A 24,562-nucleotide genomic window follows, 5' to 3' on the forward strand; every position below is an offset into this window, starting at 1 on the left:
AATATGCATCAGGGAGGAAATCGCCCAATTAAATGACTGACCACTCTAAATGGCCAATGGACAGGGACGGACTGGGAACAGAAATCGTCCCAGACATTTATAACACATTGGCTCGTTTTGTTCTTTGAGGCCCCCACACCAGCCCATTGTTTTTCCCTTAAGGCCCCCATTATAAGCCAAGTAATGAGCATTTTGTGCAAAAAAAAACACAATTTAGACAGGCCCACTGGGCTCTGAGAGAGAGCACTGGAATTGTCCGTATGATGGCAAACTAACAGAAGAAAAGCAGATATAGATTTGTTTCTAAATGCCAACACTGGCATCTCTGTTTTAACTGGTGGTCTTGTCAAATATATTCTCCAATAGGTTATATTGTGCCATTATAAATCAATACTTATCAGATGTTCTCATGCTATAAATGTATGTGACTGATTAATGTGCTGGAAAATTTCTCCTGAACTCCCTTGGGAAAAAGATCGCCACACCTTCTACGTTAACAATAGCATACTTCGGTTATTATCAAGAGGGCATACACCAGGCTACAGATTAAGTGGGTAGAGACTGGTGGAGTGCAATGTCCAATTGACTCTAGATGTAATTCAAAGAGTAGAATCCCCAAAGCCCCCCATCTCTCTCTCACACACACACAGTAATTTATTCCAACACCTCCTACTTTTTTCTCTGGAGCGCCTGCGAGCAGAAGACCCGTTACCTAGTTACAAGCGAGTGATGGTGCAACGAGTAGCCTAATATAATGTTGGTATCTTTCAGTGCAGGCTACCTCTCGGACTGTGAACAGTCAGGTGGAAGTGCGCGTAAAAGAAAGTTCATTCCGTTATAAATTATTATTTTTTTTATATCGGACACACTAAAGAAAGAACAATTGTGTACCCTATTATTTGCAAGTAACATTTTTGGGTGGTATTTCTCAAGAGAAAGCACAACTTCACCATTATTTAATCACCCAGCTGTGGATACTTACCGAAAAAACGTGTTTGCAAAAGTGAAAGGTAAGATTTTTTTAAATGGTTTTTGTTTAGTCTATTACTAGAGCAATATACACTGAGTGTACAAAACATATAAGAACACCTGCTGTTTCCATGACATAGAATGACCAGGTGAATCCAGGTGAAAGATATGATCCCTTATTAATGTCACTTGTTAAATCCACTTCAATCAGTGTAGATGAAGGGGAGGAGACAGGTTAAAGAATGATTTTTAATCCTTGAGACAATTGAGACATGGATTGTGTATGTGTCCCATTCCAAGAGTGAATGATTTAAGTGCCTTTGAACGCAACCTGGTCTCAGAGCATTTCGTATTATTCTGTTTGTAAACCAAGACACATAATTTAGTATATGTTACGAATTTGCATAACATATGATCTGTTACAAATTCTAGCTAGGTGGCTAACAATAGCTAGCTCGCTAACATTAGCTAGTTTAGGGGTTATGGTTAAGGTTAGGGTTAAGTTCAGGAGTTAGGTTAAAGGGTTAAGGTTAGATTTAAGGGAAGGGTTAGTTAAAATGGTTAAGCTTAGGGTTAGGTCGAAGGGTTAGCTAAAAGGGTTAAGATTAGGGTAAGAGTTAGCTAACACGCTAAGTAGTTCAAAAATAGATAAAAACTAGTAAGTAGTTGAAAAGTTGCAAATGAGCTAAAATGCTGAAATTGTCCGTGATGAGATTCAAACTCACACCCTTTGGGTTGCTAGACGGTGCTGTTCATCACAGTGTCTCGCCAACATTCCCTAGGTGTAAAATACAGAGGCAAGGTGTTCTTGCAGACCATGCCCACTCCAAACACCCCTCACCTCCCTGCTCACCTTCTCCCACCAGCTGAAAAAGACATAAAATGATATATATATTTTTACTTCTTTAGTTTTGATAATAAAAAAGCTGGGGGCTGATGATGTCTGCTGGAGATTGATGTACAAGCAGATGGACAGAGCGCAGAGTTGAGTCGATCTGAGGATGTTTTTAGCACTCAGTCTGGGCGATTGGTGGAAAATCTGGGACAGAGGGCCCGGGGGCGATCAAAAGAAAAAAATTAGAGCTCAGTTAATGTTAAAGACCATACGAGAGCAGACTCACCAATGAGCATGATGAGTTCCATCTGTCTGTCCGTAGCTCTGGAGGGACAGTATGTGAGTCAGCAAGCCCTGAAGAGCTATACCCTGTAGAAAAACACCCACAGGATTAGGTTAAAAATAATAACATTAATAAATCTTTATAGACCTGCTGGATCATCACTCTTTAATTTATTCAAGGCCTCTTGGCAGATTTGAATATGTGGGTAGGACCTTGCTCAGATGGAAAATCTGGGATCCCAGCAGCCCCCCACACACACACACACACAGCAGGCCCCCTCCCACACACATGCACAATCAGTATGTGTGGTCATGTGGCATTTACAGTCCATACAGAACAAACACACAATGTTAGGAACTTCTGTAGAAGGTCCAATGATGTTTGTTGTTATTAGAAAACAATGAATGGCTTTTATTAAGACATCATCTTGAGACTACACTGTTAGAAAAAAAAGGGTTCCAAAGGGGTTCCTTGACTGTCCCCATAGGAGAACCATTTTCAGTTCCAGGTAGAACTGTTTTTTGTTCAAGGTAGAACTCTTTTGGTTTCCATGGAAAGTGTTCTACATGTAACCCAAAAGGGTTGTACCTGGAACCAAAAAGGGTTCATCAAAGGATTCTCCTATGGGGACAGCCGAAGAACCCTTGTAGGTTCTAGATAGCATCTTTTTTTCCAAGAGTGTATATTATGAGTTGTCAGTAGAGCAGTGTCTTAGTTCTGTGACTGTTGGGATGGGATTTTTAGATGAAGGCAGAAATATGGAAGCAGATAAGGTATGTAAACATCTTTGCATGGCAATGACATTGACCTTGGTTCTTACGTGGTCCTGTTTGCATTCAACACTGAAGGAGACTGCTTCGAATGGTGTGTCCAAGCCATACATGGTGGTTATGTATAGATGTAGGATCTTCATTTGAGCCAGTTTGCTACAGCAGGAAAGTCCTGCAGCAAAAAGAAATGTGTATTATCATATGGATTATAGTTAATGGATTTTTTTTGTCAAAACACCTACAGTATGTTTTACCTCACAAGTGTGATAATTTATTTATTCGTCTTTTATGTAATATATTTTACAGTGAAAACAGATTAAGTGCCAAAACGTAAACCTAGTACTATATGTTAGGAGTGATGCAAGTGCTAGTTGGATTAGTTAGTGTGCTGTGATCATCTGTTGGCCAATTTGTGCTTGAATGCTTTCTGATTGGTAAAAATGGTTAGCTGTATGCTAAATTTCAGGGACACTGAAGTCTTTCTGTACTGATAGATACATTATTGTGTTCAGTTCCCTTATTTCCTCAAACAATATGGCCTCTAAATCATCAGCTTTTATTGACTCTGACAGTGGCACGACATGGAAAAACAAGATTGATATTTATGAGGCAAGAATTTTTGAGATTGCTTTCCGTTTGAAGGGCAAGATTAGATTGGGTAAAAAAAAATGGGACTGATACTTAATTAAAAACTGAATGGCCCAAGCTGTGACCCCCTAGAGGGTCACAGCTTGCAATCATCGTTATCTGCAAATGTCAGCAGGCAAAAATAACATAAAATAACAGTTCAAGGAAGCAGTGATTGTACCTCCCAGGTAGCAAAGGACGGTGTTCTACATCTAGTCATCCAGTTACTGGGACCAAATAACAGCTGAGAGTCTTCATTCCCATGGACAGCTATTATCACCACTTTATCAAATCAAATCAAATCAAATTTATTTATATAGCCCTTCGTACATCAGCTGATATCTCAAAGTGCTGTACAGAAACCCAGCCTAAAACCCCAAACAGCAAACAATGCAGGTGTAAAAGCACCTCTTAGAAATAGCCCGGCTAGTCTAGTGTTCGGCAGCCATATAACACTGTGCGTATGCTTCTGGTTCAACTGCAAGTTACCCAAGTTGATGATCACTTGTGATTTATCAGGCCTTTGTTAATGGCTGCAGCTATGAAGCTTATGAAATATGTAACTGAAATGATTTAAGCAAGTTCGTGCATTAAAATGTATTCTGGAGATACTCTGTTTTAATTTTTTTTTAATTCTTATACGTCCCTTAATTGTGTACTTCTTTTACCGTTGCTTGTTTTAGGTTCTTTTTAGCCATTGGTGGAGCGTCAGGTACTATCTACAAATGTGGTCAGCTTTTGGGGAGTGACAAGTCATTTATGAAACATTTATAAAGCTATTTATAGTGCACACTTTAGATTAGGAGCTGCAAAATGGTTGATTAATAATTAATAAATGGTTTCTAAGCAACTACATTAATCGTCATCTGAGGTATTAATAAGTGCATGTAGACCTACTCACATTTATAAATGCACTCATTAAGAATTCCTAAATATCCCATTCAAGATATACAGTGCCTTCAGAAAGTATTCATACCCCTTGACTTATTCCACATTTATATGTGTTACAGCCTGAATTCAAAATGGACTAAATTGATATTTTTTCTCACCCATCTACACACAATACACCATAAAGACAAAGTGAAAACATGCTTTTTGAACTATTAGCAAATCTATTGAAAGTGAAATACAGAAATATCTCATTTACTTGAGTATTCACACCCCTGAGTCAATACTTTATAGAAGCACCTTTGGCAGCGATTACAGCTGTGAGTCTTTCTGGGTAAATCTCTAAGAGATTTCCACACCTTGAATGTGAAACATTTGCCTACTATTCTTTTCAAAATTCTTCAAGCTCTGTCAAACTGGTTGTTGATCATTGTCAGACAACCATTTTCAGGTCTTGCTGTAGATTTTCAAGTAGATTAGGTCAAATCTGTAACTCAGGAACATTCACTGTCTTCTTGGTAAGCAACTACAGTGTAGATTTGGCCTTTTGTTATAGGTTATTGTCATGCTGAAAGGTGAATTAATCTCCCAGTGTCTGGTGTAAAGCAGACTGAACCAGGTTTTCCTCTAGTCCTTAACAAATACAAGCATACCCATAACATGGTGCAGCCACCACTATACTATGGAGAGTGATGTAATGTGTAATGTGTTGTACTGGATTTGCCCCAAACATAACACTTTAGTCAGGACAAAAAAATAATTGCTTTGCCACATGTTTTGCAGTATCCTCTTCTGCAACTTCACCATGCGCAAAGGGATATTCAATATCTGCCCCCAATCTATCAATAGGTGTCCTTCTTTTGTGAGGCATCGGAAAACCTTCCTGGTCTTTGTGGTAGAATCTGAGTTTGAAATTCACTGCTCGACTGAAGGACCTTACCAGTGGCTTCCCTAGAAAAAAATGACCTAGAAGAAAACATAAAATAACTTTTATTTCGTCTCTCTGTGTTTCAGAATTTTCCTTCAATTCGCAAGAGCCTGAATATCTTTCACCGGAGAAAGCGTCTTAGCCAGCGAAACAGCGCCCCTCTGTCTCTGTAAGTGTAGGCCATCTATCCGATTCTGTCTGGTCAAAAAGTGTATGACATTGTTGCCTCCCGTAGCGTTTAATGCACAGGAAAACAGAATTTGGCCTCCCTTGATAAAATAAAGTATATAATTATAGCCTATCAGTGTTGAGCTAAACTGAGTGAGCACAACTGTGAATGGTCCTGGCACACCAAATCAAAGTGTCAAGAGAAGCCAATTTGGATTTGGCTTCACTCAAATCACATCGAGAGCAATACGTCATTAACAGAAACAGAAACATCTTGAATTGTTGCATCTCGTTGTGTCGTTGTCCTCTGGTGGCTAAATAGCTAGGTAAAATTGTCCCATTCCTAAATTATCCATGGATGGAGATAAGGATTTGGACTTGTGGTTTAACCTAAACCTCCATACTGGCCAATGATTATAACAGAGATTCTGATCCAATCATAAATTCATACATTGTGCTCACAGCCTGTGAGGATGGAAGCTCAATATGTAGCTAGATGTAGGTTAATGTTAACTAGCTAACATGGTCCATGAAAGGAAGTTAGCGAGCAAGCATTTTCGCCAGGTAGCCGAGGACATAGACGTTTCGTCAACATGAAAGAGAGGAGGATAGCATTGGCATTTCTCTACAAGTAGGGTGAATCAACATACACACATAAATCAGAACCATGGACAGCCACATCATATTTAGGTTACATTGATTGGATTAAATCATTATTGGTATCTTTTAGTTCTAACTACATACATTATGCTTTGTGGACTTCACCGGACAGAGGTTGCTCTCTGGTTTTGTGATGAAACAAAAGTTGGGTTGAATTTATTCTGCCACTGTGTCCTCTTATTGTCTAGGTCTTAGGCCTATATATCACGGCCGCAAGGCATACTGTATGAACTAACAGGTTATAGAGCAAACAACGCAATTATCACAACACATAGGTTGTAATATGCCTTTTTTTCTGGCTTGGCTTCCCAAGTGATTTTACCCACCCACTGATACTGGACCTTAGAGAGGATTATATGTGTGGGGTAGAGAGATGTGGTAGTCATTCAAAGATAATGGTAAACACTATTATTGTACACAGAGTGAGTCCATGCAACTTATTATGTGACTTGTTAAGCACATGTTTACTCCTGAACGTTTTTAGGCTTGCCATAACAAAGGGGTTGAATACATTTGAACTGAAGACATTCAGGCCAGTACATCAGGAGACATGGAGGAGGCCGTAGGAGGGCAACAACCCAGCAGCAGGACCGCTACCTCCGCCTTTGTGCAAGGAGGAGCAGGAGGAGCACTGCCAAAGCCCTGCAAAATGACCTCTAGCAGGCCACAAATGTGCATGTGTCTGCTCAAACGGTCAGAAACAGACTCCATGAGGGTGGTATGAGGGCCCGACGTCCACAGGTGGGGGTTGTGCTTACAACCCAAACACCGTGCAGGACGTTTGGCATTTGCCAGAGAACACCAAGATTGGCAAATTCACCACTGGCGCCCTGTGCTCTTCACAGATGAAAGCAGGTTCACACTGAGCACATGTGACAGACGTGACAGAGTCTGCAACATCCTCCAGCATGACCGGTTTGGCGGTGGGTCAGTCATGGTGTGGGGTGGCATTTCTTTGGAGGTAGCCTGACTGCCATTAGGTACCGAGATGAGATCCTCAGACCCCTTGTGAGACCATATGCTGGTGCGGTTGGCCCTGGGTTCCTCCTAATGCAAGACAATGCTAGACCTCATGTGGCTGGAGTGTGTCAGCAGTTCCTGCAAGAGGAAGGCATTGATGCTATGGACTGGCCCGCCCATTCCCCAGACCTGAATCCAATTGAGCACATCTGGGACATCATGTCTCGCTCCATCCACCAACGCCACGTTGCACCACAGACTGTCCAGGAGTTGGCGGATGCTTTAGTCCAGGAGCATTCCCAGGCGTTTCTCATCAGGAGCATTCCCAGGCATTTTAGGGAGGTCATACAGGCACGTGGAGGCCACACACACTACTGAGCCTCATTTTGACTTGTTTTAAGGACATAACATCAAAGTTGGATCAGCCTGTAGTGTGGTTTTCCACTTTAATTTTAAGTGTGACTCCAAATCCAGACCTCCATGGGTTGATACATTTGATTTCCATTGATAATTTTTGTGTGATTTTGTTGTCAGCACATTCAACTATGTAAAGAAAAAAGTATTTAATAAGAATATTTCATTCATTCAAATCTAGGATGTGTTATTTTAGTGTTACCTTTATTTTTTTGAGCAGTGTATAAATAGATTTATAAATATCAAACCATTAGTCAGCCATTAACAAATACCTTATAAATCATCTTATGAGTTGATAATAATTTCTTTATAACTGTTTTATAAGTACAACAGTAGAACATTATTAATAATTTACAAATTGTGAATATAAATTACTCTTTAGAGATTGCTTATTGACATTTGCAAATGTAGGAACAATGATTAATAAATGGTAAGTGAACTCTCTTTAAACTGTTTATAAATGATTAATTAAGGGATCTTTATCTCTATGAACTTCATGTTCTAACCATTATCTCAGATGGGCAAGAGAGACTCAGCATTGAGTCAAGGCCCTCGAACAATCGAAGAGCATCAAAATAGACTGGCATCAAAGGCTGTGACACCTGTTTCAAAGAGCATGACGAAGCCAAGAGCAGGACTGGGTGGCAGTTGTCAAAAAACATTGGATTGCTGTTGTTTTTTGTTGTTATTGTGGTCCCATTTATATCATGAGCGCACTCCCTGTCCCTCAATAACCTTGCCATAGCAACATATCCTCATGACAGAAAGCGCCTATGGAAACATACAAAAATACACTCAGTTCCCAGTTTATTAGGTACACCACCCCATTCACTAAAATGGTTCGCTCCTACAGACAGTGAGTCACGTGGCCATGGCTTGCTATATAAACCATGTAGACAGGCATCAAGGCATTCAATTACTGTTCGACTGAACGTTAGAATGGGAAAAACTAGTGATCTAAGCAACTTTGAGCATAGTATCATTCCAAGATTACGTAGCAGTCAGGTGTCTTTGTCTTCGTCCTGTCGTGTCTATATCTTTTTCCTTTGCGTTTTCTTCGTATATATTTCGTATATATTTTTGAAAGATTTTTTAACCTCAACTCCAACATACTCTCCTGCAACCCGGCTCACCCAATGGGGTATGGATCTGCTATTTTCTTTAACCAAAACCCCCAACAGAACCAGAACCCCCAACAGAAGCTAGCCAGATTACTAGCTAGTAGTCAGCTAACCACTGCTAGCGGTCATCAGCTAACCTTTAGCCAGTCTGCACAGCTCCTGCCCGTCTGCACAGCTCGATTCAACCCAGAGCATACCGAACCCTTTTTCTCCACATCTCCGGATTCCTACCACAAGCTCTGAACCTTTTCACCTGGATCATCGCAGCTAGCTAGCTGCTATCCGAGTGGCTACACCTGGCTAACGTCTCTGTCCCAAAGCAAGCACCAATTAGCCTGGAGCTCGCCTATGCTAGGCACATCTCCCGGCAAGCTGAAGAGGTCCATCAGCCACTTCCCAACGATCCTTCGCGACTGGTCTACCGACGTAATCCACCCGAGGGGGTTTTCAACAGGCTCCTCCGTCGCGACGTCCCCTGAATGTCCATCTGCTAGCCTGCTTGATTGCCCCCCATCTATCGTCAAAGACGGTACTGTTAGGTGAACTAAACTGGGACATGCTTAACACTCCGGCCATCCTACAATCTAACCTAGATGCCCTCAATCTCACACAAATTATCAATAAACCTACCAGGTACAACCCTAAATCCGTAAACCCGGGCACCCTCGCAGATATCATCCTATTCAACCTACCCTCCAAATACACCTCTGCTGTCTTCAACCAGGATCTCTGCGATCACTGCCTCATTGCCTGCATCTGTAATGGATCTGCGGTCAAACGACCACCCCTCATCACTTTCAAACGCTCCCTAAAACACCTCAGCGAGCAGGTCTATCTAAACGACCTGGCCCATGTATCCTGGAAGGATATTGACCTCATTCCATGCCTGGTTATTCTTTAAAAGTGCTTTCCTCACCATCTTAAATAAGCATGCCCCATTCAAAAAATGTAAAACCAGGAACAGATTGGAAGGAACAAGATAGCCCTTAGATCTCTCCAGACCTGACTGCCCTTGACCAGCACTAAAACATCCTGTGGCGGACAGCATTAGCATCAAATAGCCCCCGCGATATGCAACTTTTCAGGGAAGTTAGGAACCAATATACACAGGCAGTTAAGAAAGCAAAGGCTAGCTTTTTCAAACAGAAATTTGCATCCTGTAGCACAAACTCCAAAAAGTTCTGGGACACTGTAAAGTCCATGGAGAATAAGAGCACCTCCTCCCAGCTGCCCACTGCACTGAGTATAGGAAACATTGTCCCCACTGATAAATCCATGATAATGAATAATTTCAATAAGCATTTTCTACGGCTGGCCATGCTTTCCACCTGGCTACCCCTACCCCAGTCAACAGCCCCCCACAGGAATTTGCCCAAGACTCCCCCATTTTCCCTTCACCCAAATCCAGACAGCTGATGTTCTGATCGAGCTGCAAAACCTGGACCTCTACAAATCAGCCGGGCTAGACAATCTGGACCCTCTCTTTCTAAAAAAGTATCCGCTGCAATTGTTGCAACTATTACTAGCCTGTTCAACCTCTATTTTGGATCGTCTGAGATCCCCAAAGATTGGAAAGCTGTCGCAGTCACGCCCGTCTTCAAAGGGGGAGAAACTCTAGACCCAAACTGTGACTGACCTACATCTATCCTACCATGCCCTTCTATGGTTTTCGAAAGCCAAATTAACAAACAGATCACTGACCATTTCGAATCCCACAGTACCTTCTCTGCTATGGAATCTGGTTTCCGAGCTGGTCATGGGTGCACCTCAGCTACGCTCAAGATCCTAAACAATATTATAACCACCATCGATCAGAGACAAAACTGTGCAGCTGTATTCATCGACCTGGCCAAGGCTGTCGACTCTGTCAATCACCACATTCTTATCGGCAGACTCAACAGCCTTGGTTTCTCAAATGACTGCCTCGTCTGGTTCACCAACTACTTCTCAGACAGAGTTCAGTGTGTCAAATCGGAGGGCCTGTTGTCCGGACCTTTGGCGGTCACTATGGGGGTGCCACAGGGTTCAATTCTCGGGCCGACTCTTTTCTCTGTATGCATCAATGATGTCGCTCTTGCTGCTGGTGATTCTCTGATCCACCTCTATGCAGATGACACCATTCTGTATACTTCTGGCCCATCTTTGGACACTGTGTGAACTAACCTCCAGACGAGCTTCAATGCCATACAACACTCCTTCTGTGGCCTCCAACTGCTCTTAAATGCAAGAAAACGAAATGCATGCTATTCAATCATTCACTGCCCGCACCTGCCTGCCCGTCCAGCATCACTACTCTGGACGGTTCTGATTTAGAATATGTGGACAACTACAAATACATAGGTGTCAAATACATACATGGTTAGATTGTAAACTCTCCTTCCAGACTCACATTCAGCATCTCCAATCCAAAACGAAATCTAGAATCGGCTTCTTATATCGCAACAAAGCATACTTCACTCATGCTGCCAAACATACCCTTGTAACTGACTATCCTACCGATCCTTGACTTTGGCGATGTCATTTACAAAATAGCCTCCAACACTTTACTCAGCAAATTGGATGCAGTCTGTTACAGTGCCATCCATTTGGTCACCAAAGCCCCATATACTACCCACCACTGCGACCTGTATGCTCTCGTTGGCTGGCCATCGCTTCATATTCGCCGCCAAACCCACTGGCTCCAGGTCATCTATAAGTCTTTGCTGGGTAAAGCCCTGCCTTATCTCAGCTCACTGGTCACCATAGCAGCACCCACCCATAGCACGCACTCCAACAGGTATATTTCACTAGTTATCCCCAAAGCCAATTCCTCCTTTGGCTGCCTTTCCTTCCAGTTCCAGTTGGAATGAATTGCAAAAATCACTGAAGCTGGAGACTCCCTCTCTAACTTTAAGCACCAGCTGTCAGAGCAGTTCATAGATCACTACACCTGTACATAGCCCATCTGTAACTAGCCCATCCAACTACCTCATCCCCATACTGTTATTTATTTATTTTGCTCCTTTCCCCAGTATCTCTACTTGCCCATTCATCTTCTGCACATCCATCACTCCAGTGTTTATTTGCTAAATTGTAATTATTTTGTCACTATGGCCTATTTACTGCCTTGCCTCCCTCATCTTATCTCATTTGCACACACTGCATATATACTTTTCTATTATATTATTTACTGTATGTTTGTTTATTCCATGTGTAACTTCGTGTTATTGTTTGTGTCGCACTACTTTGCTTTATCTTGGCCAGGTCGCAGTTGTAAATGAGATCTTGTTCTCAACTGGCCTACCTGGTTAAATAAATGTGAAATAAAATGTTTAATTAAAGTATGATCTCCTGGGGTTTTCACGCACGAGAGTGTCTAGGGTTTACAGAGAATGGTGCGACACACAAAAAACATCCAGTCAGCAGCAGTCCTGTGGGCAAAAACAGCACATTGATGAGAGATCAAAGGAGAATGGCAAGCTAACAGACGGGCCACAAACAGGCAAATAGCGGTGCAGTACAACAGTGCTGTGTATCTCAAAATGCACATTTTGTCAAACCTTGTCACGGATGGGCTTTTGCAGCAGACAAACACACCCAGTTCCACACCTATCAGTTAAAAACAAAGCGACTCCAGTGGGCACGTCATCACAAACACTGGACCATTGAGGAGTGGAAAAACATTGCCTGTTCTGACAAATCCCAGGATTTGGTGTAAGCAGCATGAGTCCATGGCCTCATCCTGCCTGTTGTCAACGGTACATGCTGGTGGCGGTGGTGTGGTATGGGGAATGTTTTCCTGGCACACGTTAGGTCCCTCGATATCAACTGAGCAATGATTCCATGCCCCAAATAATTCAGGCTGTTCTGGAGGCAAAGGGGGGTTAGACCCAGTACTAGATGTACCCAATAAACCGTGTATGATCATGTGCATTAGTGATCATCTTTAAGAGGCATGTGCCTTCTGTTCTTCCCAGCTATGGAACACAATTGATCTGGCTAAGAGGGCTGATTGCGTGGATACAGCTCTGAAGTAGTCACTTCGTTTTTATGTCTCTTTTCCCATGGCAACTCCGCACTGCCGCATTGACTGGCCAGACTCATTTAGAAATATTTGTTCACTGGACAAATGGCTCCCGAGTGGCAGTAAAAGAGAATGACATTGATTAAAAGATGTGTGTGGTCTGCATTCATACCATATTCCTGCCTTCACCATGGTACCCTGACCAGCTCAGAACCCCAATTTGTAATCTGTGCAGAGAAGAGAAATGCTGGAGATAAGAGACAGTCTTCAGAAAAAAACTGTCCCATCGTGCAAAGACCATTCCACTAACAATATGTTAATAACTGAAGGAAATCAAGGCATTAGTGACAATGTTATGTTCATAACCCAAGGATAAAGATAAATGCAATGGCATCCCTCTCTTCTCCATGTGGAGCTGAAGACTTCAGAGCGTGATCTTGTTAGCCCGTCATGTGTGCCCTTGATTTGGTTCTGTTTGATTTATGGCAGCAATCCCAACGCGCTCCTTCTCCCTGGTGTCTCCGCAGCTCGGGGAAACCAGCACCAATGTTGGAGGATGGTAAATGTATGCACCTCGCATGAAAATAATCAAACCATTTAGAATATAGAAATTGTGCGATGTAGGAATATTCTCTTAGTCAAAATGAATAATTTAAGAAATATACACTGAGTGTACAAAACATTAAGAACACCTTCCTTATATTGAGTTGCATCCCCCCTTTTCGCCCTCCGAACAGCCTCAATTCGTCGGGGGCATGGACTCTACAAGGTGTTGAAAGTGGATGGATGTCCTATATGTGGTGGACCATTCTTGACACACACGGGAAACTGTTGATCATGAAAAACACAGCAGCGTTGAAGTGGATTTAACAAGTGACAACAATAAGGGATCACAGCTTTCACCTGGATTCACCTGGTCAGTCTGTCCTAATGTTTTGAACACTAAGTGTATATACTGTATTATATTTCTCTTCAACCCCTAAAACATCTGTTTATCTCTCACGTTCCTTTGCCAGTACATTTTCACAGTTGGTCTTTCTTCATGTATCTCCCTCAGATCAGAACCTGAGCATCAGTGAGGTGGAAAGCCTGCTTTGAATCTGCTTCACCTCAGCTTCCAGATTTTGAAGTGATGATAACCTTGTAGTGAACTGAGGAAACAGTCGGAGTGTTTGATGAACCCTATCAATGAGCTTAGCTCACGTCTGTGCAATTATAAGTAGGGTTTTGATTATCCTGAAAAAAATTCATTAAATTACATTTCCAAAAACAGAAAATATTATTATGCATATTTCATGGGACAGAAACGAATAGATTTGAAAAGCATGATAATATGCTAAACTGGATTACATTTAACTGTGGTGATATGACATGTTCTGACCCACTTGGTACAGATGTCCGTTCAACTACTAATTTTTATGTATATTTGGTTGAATTGTCAACTAATGTAAAGTCAACGTGAAATCAACAAACAATTGCACCATGACGTTGGATTTACGTTAAAAGTTTGGTGAAAAGAAAAATCCCTTACGTTGATGACCTTTTGCAAATCCAATCAGTTTTCCACATTGATTCAACATCATCACGTGTATTTACTTTTTATGACATGGAAACAACCTTGATTCAACCAGTTTTTGCCCAGTGGGAAGTCCCTAGAATTCATGTGTATGTGTCCATTTTGTAGTTCAGTACATCCATTGCTGACCAAATACCTCTCTTGTGATGATGGCACCTATGACACAGGGCCAAGTACCAAGGGACAAAGGATGACCTGCTTGACCAGAGGTTGTTATGTTAAATCAATACATAATCTTCTTTTTAATTTAAAAAAACAAGACACATTTTTGCAAGTGATTTAAAACTATATACATTGCTGTTACAGCTTCTTAGCATAAAGAGATGAATCCAGAGTCATTACTGTATGTGTTTTCATGGGATCTACACAGTATGATGGAAGGAGGTAGATAGAGAGAGAGAAAGCCAGGTGTTAATTTGTTCCAGAACCCCTGTACGTCATCAGTAGTGGATGTTTACCCAGTGTGGCATTGCGACTCCACAGCTAGATATAAAAAGGGCCCTCCAAAGCCTTTGAGCTTACCTGAGATTTCTCCTGTCTCACATTAACTGTGCACACATACACACACTCCATATTTACATTCACACAAGTCCATACACACCGATGACAGCATATGTGTTGGCAGAAGAGCTACACACAGTGGTCTGTGGTGCACCAGAGCACCTAGTTACCAATAAAATGTCAATTATTAGCCCCAGCAGTGGCTGTTTGTGGGAACACACTCTGTTTAATTTGTCTGGGGGGTCAATAGCCACAAAGAGAAGCCAAACACAGGTGTTGCGATCTGGTCAATTTCTCTCCATGCCCTCACTCCTTGTCTGGCCTTAATTATTTCCTGTCTGACTCATGCTGGGCTGCGTACCTAGTATCCCGTTTGGGTGTCCTTTTTTATCATTTCATACTTATCATTTCATTTGACCTCCACCACCTGCTGCTCTTTTTTGTTTTGTTTAATCTTCCACTCTCATTGTTTCCCCCAGCTCTTCATTTGTCTTGAGACTTGTTTTAACAGTAGCTTTTCACACAACCAGACACTGACGTCTTCTTCTCTCATGTACCTCATGCTTCTGGGAATTTACCAAAGAAGGCTTTCACCTGAATGAAGTGCAAGAACACAATTAAAACTGTTTGGAAAACCCTCAATGACGTATTGTCTGGCTACTACTGTGCCTTGGCCCTGAAAGAGCCCATAAGAGGCATAACAGACATAAAGCCGCTGTCAAGTCTGTCACATCCCTTTTAATTTGTGTTTCTCCTTCTCTCCATTGAGCTACAGATGCTTCTCAATAAAAGATGACATATGAAAGATCTCCTCAGTTTAACAAGTCTTTCTGGTCTCTCCACAGGACAGATGGGTGGGAGTTGAGAGAGACAGACAGACATCCCCCTGCTCCTCCATCTCTCCTGCCTGGACTTCTGCTCACCGCCCCCTCAGAGATGGCAGAGGACATGTGGGAGAACAGAACAGTCCCCAGCCCTTACCCCCACCTCCCCCTGTCTTTGCCACTATGTAACGACACCTTCCTCAATGAAACCCTCCTCAACGACACCCTCTTCAACTGCATCAACTCCACCAACATTCCAGAGATGCCATTAGGACCCAGTGTAGCAGGGGTCCTCATCCCACTCATCTACATCATCGTCTGTGTCATCGGCCTTGGCGGGAACAGCCTGGTCATCCACATTGTGCTGCACTACTCCAAGACGGAGTCTGTGACTAACATCTACATCCTGAACCTGGCCATCGCTGATGAGCTCTTCATGCTGGGCCTGCCCTTCCTGGCTGTCCAGAACACCCTCCAGTTTTGGCCCTTTGGCTCCTTTATGTGCCGCCTGGTCATGACCGTGGACTCCATCAACCAGTTCACCTCCATCTTCTGCCTAACTGTCATGAGCATTGACCGCTACCTGGCAGTGGTCCATCCCATACGCTCCTCCAAGTGGCGGCGGCCCCAGGTGGCCAAGGTGGTCAACGGCACAGTGTGGGCCATCTCCTTCCTGGTGGTCCTGCCTGTGGTAATCTTCGCCAACGTCCACAAGACGGGCGGCACCTGCAATATCTCCTGGCCTCGGCCGGCCGACATTTGGCGGGCGGCTTTTATCATCTACACGTCCACAGTGGGTTTCTTCTGCCCACTCCTCATCATCTGCCTTTGCTACCTGCTCATCGTCTTCAAGATCCGCAGCTCTGGCAAGAAGGTCCACGCCACGTCCACCAAGCGCAGGAAGTCGGAGCGCAAGGTGACGCGCATGGTGGTGATCGTGGTCGCCGTGTTTGTCTTCTGCTGGTTGCCCTTCTACGCCCTCAACATCCTCAACCTGCTGGTGTCTCTGCCATCAGAGTACCCGGGCCTCTACTACTTTGTTGTGGTAATGGGCTACGCCAACAGCTGCGCCAACCCCATCGTCTACGGCTTCCTGTCAGAAAACTTTAAGCGGGGCTTCCGCAAGGCCCTGTGTCGTTCCTCACGCAAGGTGGAGAGCCACGACCTGACAGAGCGCCAGCAGCAGCAGGAGGAGAGAGGGAGGGTGCTGAAGCCCCGGGAGAGCTTGAGGAGGGTCGTACGAGATGAGGAGGAGGAAGAGGATGATGACGACAGGGAGGACGTCACAGAGATGACGGAGATCTGTAGGATCGCCCAGAATGGGAACGGACATCCTGAGAGTTCCCAGGCCCTGTTAACACCCAAGGCGCCAGCTCCAGGGGCATCTGAGCATGTGGTATCCCCAGAAAGGAAAGCCAAAGCTGGTGACATTGGTGGGAAAGGCCCAAGCTTGGGGCCTCCAGCATCCCTGCATAATGGACACACAAATGGGAGTGTCAAACCACTGCCAGAGGAGCCGGTGGAGAAGAACTCCTCACTGGAGATAAGCTACCTATAATGTAAAATAACTGTCTCCGAAGTCAGTTACCTGATGGAACGTGCATTAATATTTTGTAGCATTCATGTAATGTCTATTTAAATGTACAGCGCTATACACATATAGAGAAGAGAAGCACTCTGTAAGGCCATAGCACCTTTCATTATTTATTGCTACATTTCTGATCAATGGGCTGAGAGTGTTTGAACTCTGCATCAAGCCAATGGAATTTGTGTTACAATGACTTGATACTGCCTGTAAAACGGTGTATATACTAGGTTGTTTCTGAAGACATTTGTATCATTTCAATCTGTGTTTATGTTTCACCACATGATCACTGTATGTACATAATGTCTGTGCCTTTTTCCAAACTTATCTGACATATCTGATTGTAATTGTATTACATTTCTACTGCACAATGTGACAATCAATTATATATAGATGAATGTAGCGTCACTTTTATATCCTAGTCATTCACCTCGCTACACCTTAGCTGGAGGAACAGAGGACAGAAGAAAAAGAAGGCACCTTGTGTAGCTTCTATCCCATGGCAACAGAATGGCCCTACACTCTTAGAACAAGGGTTCCAAAAAGGTTCCAAAAGGGTTCTTTGGCTGTAGAGAGCACCTCTTTTTCTAAGACTGTACCAATTGTTTGTTTAGATTGTTGAGGACTGGGGGGTGCACAATGAGAGGAGGAAAACAGGTGCCCCGATTGGCATAAAATCAAACAGTGGTTATAGATTTTTGAGGGTTTATTTCGCTTGTGTGTTGTGAGCCGTGGTTGTGTTTGTACTGCTGCTATGTGGGGGAAGAAAAGGGCTCTGGAAAGAGTTGGCAACTTGGCATCTGGTGACAGTGTCTCATATTACTGAATATCAAGGTGGAATATCTGGTGACAGTGTCTCATATTACTGAATATCAAGGTGGAATATCTGGTGACAGTGTCTCATATTACTGAATATCAAGGTGGAATATCTGGTGACAGTGTCTCATATTACTGAATATCAAGGTGGAATATCTGGTGACAGTGTCTCATATTACTGAATATCAAGGTGGAATATCTGGTGACAGTGTCTCATATTACTGAATATCAAGGTGGAATATCTGGTGACAGTGTCTCATATTACTGAATATCAAGGTGGAATATCTGGTGACAGTGTCTCATATTACTGAATATCAAGGTGGAATATCTGGTGACAGTGTCTCGTATTACTGAATATCAAGGTGGAATATCTGGTGACAGTGTCTCATATTACTGAATATCAAGGTGGAATATCTGGTGACAGTGTCTCATATTACTGAATATCAAGGTGGAATATCTGGTGACAGTGTCTCATGTTACTGAATATCAAGGTGGAATATCTGGTGACAGTGTCTCATGTTACTGAATATCAAGGTGGAATATCTGGTGACAGTGTCTCATGTTACTGAATATCAAGGTGGAATATCTGGTGACAGTGTCTCATGTTACTGAATATCAAGGTGGAATATCTGGTGACAGTGTCTCATGTTACTGAATATCAAGGTGGAATATCTGGTGACAGTGTCTCATGTTACTGAATATCAAGGTGGAATATCTGGTGACAGTGTCTCATGTTACTGAATATCAAGGTGGAATATCTGGTGACAGTGTCTCATGTTACTGAATATCAAGGTGGAATATCTGGTGACAGTGTCTCATATTACTGAATATCAAGGTGGAATATCTGGTGACAGTGTCTCATATCACTGAATATCAAGGTGGAATATCTGGTGACAGTGTCTCATATCACTGAATATCAAGGTGGAATATCTGGTGACAGTGTCTCATGTTACTGAATATCAAGGTGGAATATCTGGTGACAGTGTCTCATGTTACTGAATATCAAGGTGGAATATCTGGTGACAGTGTCTCATGTTACTGAATATCAAGGTGGAATATCTGGTGACAGTGTCTCATGTTACTGAATATCAAGGTGGAATATCTGGTGACAGTGTCTCATGTTACTGAATATCAAGGTGGAATATCTGGTGACAGTGTCTCATGTTACTGAATATCAAGGTGGAATATCTGGTGACAGTGTCTCATATTACTGAATATCAAGGTGGAATATCTGGTGACAGTGTCTCATATTACTGAATATCAAGGTGGAATATCTGGTGACAGTGTCTCATATTACTGAATATCAAGGTGGAATATCTGGTGACAGTGTCTCATATTACTGAATATCAAGGTGGAATATCTGGTGACAGTGTCTCATATTACTGAATATCAAGGTGGAATATCTGGTGACAGTGTCTCATATTACTGAATATCAAGGTGGAATATCTGGTGACAGTGTCTCATATTACTGAATATCAAGGTGGAATATCTGGTGACAGTGTCTCATATTACTGAATATCAAGGTGGAATATCTGGTGACAGTGTCTCATATTACTGAATATCAAGGTGGAATATCTGGTGACAGTGTCTCATATTACTGAATATCAAGGTGGAATATCTGGTGACAGTGTCTCATGTTACTGAATATCAAGGTGGAATATCTGGTGACAGTGTCTCATATTACTGAATATCAAGGTGGAATATCTGGTGACAGTGTCTCATATTACTGAATATCAAGGTGGAATATCTGGTGACAGTGTCTCATGTTACTGAATATCAAGGTGGAATATCTGGTGACAGTGTCTCATATTACTGAATATCAAGGTGGAATATCTGGTGACAGTGTCTCATATTACTGAATATCAAGGTGGAATATCTGGTGACAGTGTCTCATATTACTGAATATCAAGGTGGAATATCTGGTGACAGTGTCTCATATTACTGAATATCAAGGTGGAATATCTGGTGACAGTGTCTCATATTACTGAATATCAAGGTGGAATATCTGGTGACAGTGTCTCATGTTACTGAATATCAAGGTGGAATATCTGGTGACAGTGTCTCGTATTACTGAATATCAAGGTGGAATATCTGGTGACAGTGTCTCGTATTACTGAATATCAAGGTGGAATATCTGGTGACAGTGTCTCATGTTACTGAATATCAAGGTGGAATATCTGGTGACAGTGTCTCATATTACTGAATATCAAGGTGGAATATCTGGTGACAGTGTCTCATGTTACTGAATATCAAGGTGGAATATCTGGTGACAGTGTCTCATATTACTGAATATTAAGGTGGAATATCTGGTGACAGTGTCTCATATTACTGAATATCAAGGTGGAATATCTGGTGACAGTGTCTCATATTACTGAATATCAAGGTGGAATATCTGGTGACAGTGTCTCATATTACTGAATATCAAGGTGGAATATCTGGTGACAGTGTCTCGTATTACTGAATATCAAGGTGGAATATCTGGTGACAGTGTCTCATGTTACTGAATATCAAGGTGGAATATCTGGTGACAGTGTCTCATATTACTGAATATCAAGGTGGAATATCTGGTGACAGTGTCTCATATTACTGAATATCAAGGTGGAATATCTGGTGACAGTGTCTCATGTTACTGAATATCAAGGTGGAATATCTGGTGACAGTGTCTCGTATTACTGAATATCAAGGTGGAATATCTGGTGACAGTGTCTCATGTTACTGAATATCAAGGTGGAATATCTGGTGACAGTGTCTCATATTACTGAATATCAAGGTGGAATATCTGGTGACAGTGTCTCATGTTACTGAATATCAAGGTGGAATATCTGGTGACAGTGTCTCGTATTACTGAATATCAAGGTGGAATATCTGGTGACAGTGTCTCATATTACTGAATATCAAGGTGGAATATCTGGTGACAGTGTCTCATATTACTGAATATCAAGGTGGAATATCTGGTGACAGTGTCTCATGTTACTGAATATCAAGGTGGAATATCTGGTGACAGTGTCTCATATTACTGAATATTAAGGTGGAATATCTGGTGACAGTGTCTCATATTACTGAATATTAAGGTGGAATATCTGGTGACAGTGTCTCATATTACTGAATATCAAGGTGGAATATCTGGTGACAGTGTCTCATATTACTGAATATCAAGGTGGAATATCTGGTGACAGTGTCTCATATTACTGAATATCAAGGTGGAATATCTGGTGACAGTGTCTCATATTACTGAATATCAAGGTGGAATATCTGGTGACAGTATCAAGTGGAATATCTGACAGTGTCTCATATTACTGAATATCAAGGTGGAATATCTGGTGACAGTGTCTCATGTTACTGAATATCAAGGTGGAATATCTGGTGACAGTGTCTCATATTACTGAATATCAAGGTGGAATATCTGGTGACAGTGTCTCATATTACTGAATATCAAGGTGGAATATCTGGTGACAGTGTCTCATATTACTGAATATCAAGGTGGAATATCTGGTGACAGTGTCTCATATTACTGAATATCAAGGTGGAATATCTGGTGACAGTGTCTCATATTACTGAATATCAAGGTGGAATATCTGGTGCCAGTGTCTCGTATTACTGAATATCAAGGTGGAATATCTGGTGACAGTGTCTCGTATTACTGAATATCAAGGTAGAATATCTGGTGACAGTGTCTCATATTACTGAATATCAAGGTGGAATATCTGGTGCCAGTGTCTCGTATTACTGAATATCAAGGTGGAATATCTGGTGACAGTGTCTCGTATTACTGAATATCAAGGTGGAATATCTGGTGACAGTGTCTCGTATTACTGAATATCAAGGTGGAATATCTGGTGACAGTGTCTCATATTACTGAATATCAAGGTGGAATATCTGGTGACAGTGTCTCATATTACTGAATATCAAGGTGGAATATCTGGTGACAGTGTCTCATGTTACTGAATATCAAGGTGAAATATCTGGTGACAGTGTCTCGTATTACTGAATATCAAGGTGAAATATCTGGTGACAGTGTCTCGTATTACTGAATATCAAGGTGAAATATCTGTTGACAGTGTCTCATATTACAGTGTCAAAATAGTGGATGTTTTCTTTAGAGGTTTAGTTCATCAGGGGAAAGGACTACTGTAAATCATGCACACACCAAGCCATGAAAAGGAAACGGGTACTGTAGGTGCACACAAAATATGCATTATTAGACCGTTACACCAGAGTTACCACACAGCCACAAGCCCTCATTAACCAATTTGCCCAGTGGAGTGGAAGGCATTCGGTGAAACCACACTGACCAACACATAAAGTGCCTCAGTATATTGTTACACTCCACCAACATTGTTGACTCTTGTGTCCCTTTCACTGCATTCATTGATACAAATAGCAGTGTATTGTAGAAAGCAGTTTAACTCACTTGAACAATGCTATCTGATCCATGATAAATCCATTTCCTCTGCCACCCCCGCCGCTGGCACACTCCCACACACACACTCTCTCTCACAGCTGCATTAAGAGGTGTGAAAACATCATTAAAGGCTTATGAAAAGTGAGTTGTTTCACCAATGCCATGCTTGCAGTTCCACTGTGCAGACTTGTGACAAGCAGCATACTGTGAAGTGTTGTATAATTGCCAGTTTCATGTCAAATATACACTTGTTTACTTGTACTTGAGTTGTGTATGGGATTATTCTATCAAATATGATTTTTGTTTTCCACTGTTTGTGTGATCTTTCCTCAGTGATAATCAGCGCAGTGCTTATTGTAGACGGAGGTGAGGCAAGCAGCTGACCACCTGATTGGTCGACGGGTGGTATCTTTATGAATCTGTGTGATTCATTGTCCACTCTCTCCACCCACAGAAGCCCACCTCAGTATGATATGGGCACAGAAAGAAGCAAACAGAACCGCAGGTGACTCTGATAACACTGATATAATTCACTCTTTTTGGCAGTGGCTACTATGGAAACACTATGTAAACAGTGCCTGTAGCTCAAGGGTAAGAACACAACAGAGCCCTGAAAGTCAGAGAATAGGCATAGTATTTATCTCATCCAGATGTGCTATTTGGTTTGGGATTAAATCTCTCAATCCAAGGGCAACACACATGTATTGACATGTTCTCAGCTAACTATATGTAGAGGAGCATTCTGTGGTGTGGCCATTGCGTTCCAATGGGCCATACCAAAACACCATCAGTGTTATTGTGCCTCTTTTTTTGATTGTGTCTCAAGCATCTCATTGTGCCAATGCAATCTGACAGTTTTAGCATTGCTCAAAGAGACAGCTGGGGGGTAACAAGTAGATGGTTTGCTGATGGTTTAAGGGAGAAGGGACTGTTCTTGCAGATGAGGTGTGGGAGAAGGGACTGTTCTGGCAGATGAGGTGTGGGATAAGGGACTGTTCTGGCAGATGAGGTGTGGGAGAAGGGACTGATCTGGCAGATGAGGTGTGGGAGAAGGGACTGATCTGGCAGGTGAGGTGTGGGAGAAGGGACTGTTCTGGCAGATGAGGTGTGGGAGAAGGGACTGATCTGGCAGATGAGGTGTGGGAGAAGGGACTGATCTGGCAGATGAGGTGTGGGAGAAGGGACTGTTCTGGCAGATGAGGTGTGGGAGAAGGGACTGATCTGGCAGGTGAGGTGTGGGAGAAGGGACTGATCTGGCAGGTGAGGTGTGGGAGACGGGACTGATCTGGCAGATGAGGTGTGGGAGAAGGGACTGATCTGGCAGGTGAGGTGTGGGAGAAGGGACTGTTCTGGCAGATGAGGTGTGGGAGAAGGGACTGATCTGGCAGATGAGGTGTGGGAGAAGGGACTGATCTGGCAGATGAGGTGTGGGAGAAGGGACTGATCTGGCAGATGAGGTGTGGGAGAAGGGACTGATCTGGCAGATGAGGTGTGGGAGAAGGGACTGATCTGGCAGGTGAGGTGTGGGAGACGGGACTGATCTGGCAGATGAGGTGTGGGAGAAGGGACTGATCTGGCAGATGAGGTGTGGGAGAAGGGACTGATCTGGCAGGTGAGGTGTGGGAGACGGGACTGATCTGGCAGGTGAGGTGTGGGAGACGGGACTGATCTGGCAGGTGAGGTGTGGGAGAAGGGACTGATCTGGCAGATGAGGTGTGGGAGAAGGGACTGATCTGGCAGGTGAGGTGTGGGAGAAGGGACTGATCTGGCAGGTGAGGTATGGGAGAAGGGACTGATCTGGCAGGTGAGGTGTGGGAGACGGGACTGATCTGGCAGATGAGGTGTGGATTTCGTACTCGCCTGGTGGCTCTTTTCTTGATTGTCATTCTTGTGTTGCTGTGTTTTGTACATCAGCAGGAGCAAATCCCTAAATGTTATTAGATTAATACAATAAAAAGTTGCTCTGGATAAGACCATCTGCTAAGTGATGTAAATGTAAAATGTAAAAATAAAGATTTTGTGGCTGTGAGTCGGCTGTCTGTTTGATTGACTATGTTCGTTATCCAAAACAAGTGCAAACAATCCATAACAACCAAAGTCATAATATTTACCTTTACCAAAATGTCTTAATGTAGTCTAATAGTAATCATCATATTTCTTAACATAGATGGAGTTTCTGTGCTTTACTATATACTCCTGGGAGTATAGGCCAGCTCTTAACTCAATCCACTG

The 24,562-nt window shown here is 42.6% G+C and overlaps 1 protein-coding gene across 42 annotated transcripts; it reads left to right on the forward strand.

The window, feature by feature from the left end:
- The first annotated feature begins 757 nt into the window (after positions 1–757).
- LOC118375268 (somatostatin receptor type 5-like) lies at positions 758–24,359 on the forward strand. 42 transcript variants are annotated; one of them, XM_052519114.1, is made up of 8 exons: positions 758–1,010; positions 5,387–5,469; positions 15,549–18,290; positions 19,667–19,709; positions 19,882–21,171; positions 21,624–23,499; positions 23,564–23,629; positions 23,884–24,359. In XM_052519114.1, exon 3 carries the CDS (start codon positions 15,640–15,642, stop codon positions 17,083–17,085), a length of 1,446 nt encoding a protein of 481 aa, XP_052375074.1. In that variant the 5' UTR covers positions 758–1,010; positions 5,387–5,469; positions 15,549–15,639; the 3' UTR covers positions 17,086–18,290; positions 19,667–19,709; positions 19,882–21,171; positions 21,624–23,499; positions 23,564–23,629; positions 23,884–24,359. The 42 variants fall into 42 exon arrangements, 31 of the variants coding, with proteins under 31 accessions (XP_052375074.1, XP_052375080.1, XP_052375082.1 ...); XM_052519120.1 differs by adding an exon at positions 21,366–21,580 and having other exon boundaries at positions 19,882–20,182; positions 20,355–20,440; positions 21,667–24,359; XM_052519122.1 differs by having other exon boundaries at positions 19,882–20,010; positions 20,527–20,612; positions 20,742–21,171; positions 21,624–24,359.
- Positions 24,360–24,562: the final 203 nt, after the last annotated feature.

Source organism: Oncorhynchus keta, chromosome 5 (assembly GCF_023373465.1).
Source record: "Oncorhynchus keta strain PuntledgeMale-10-30-2019 chromosome 5, Oket_V2, whole genome shotgun sequence".
Classification (NCBI taxonomy): Eukaryota; Metazoa; Chordata; class Actinopteri; order Salmoniformes; family Salmonidae; genus Oncorhynchus; species Oncorhynchus keta.

Coding starts and splice junctions, on each gene's coding strand:
- LOC118375268 (XM_052519124.1), top strand. CDS start 15,640: ATGGCAGAGGACATGTGGGAGAACAGAACAGTCCCCAGCCCTTACCCC.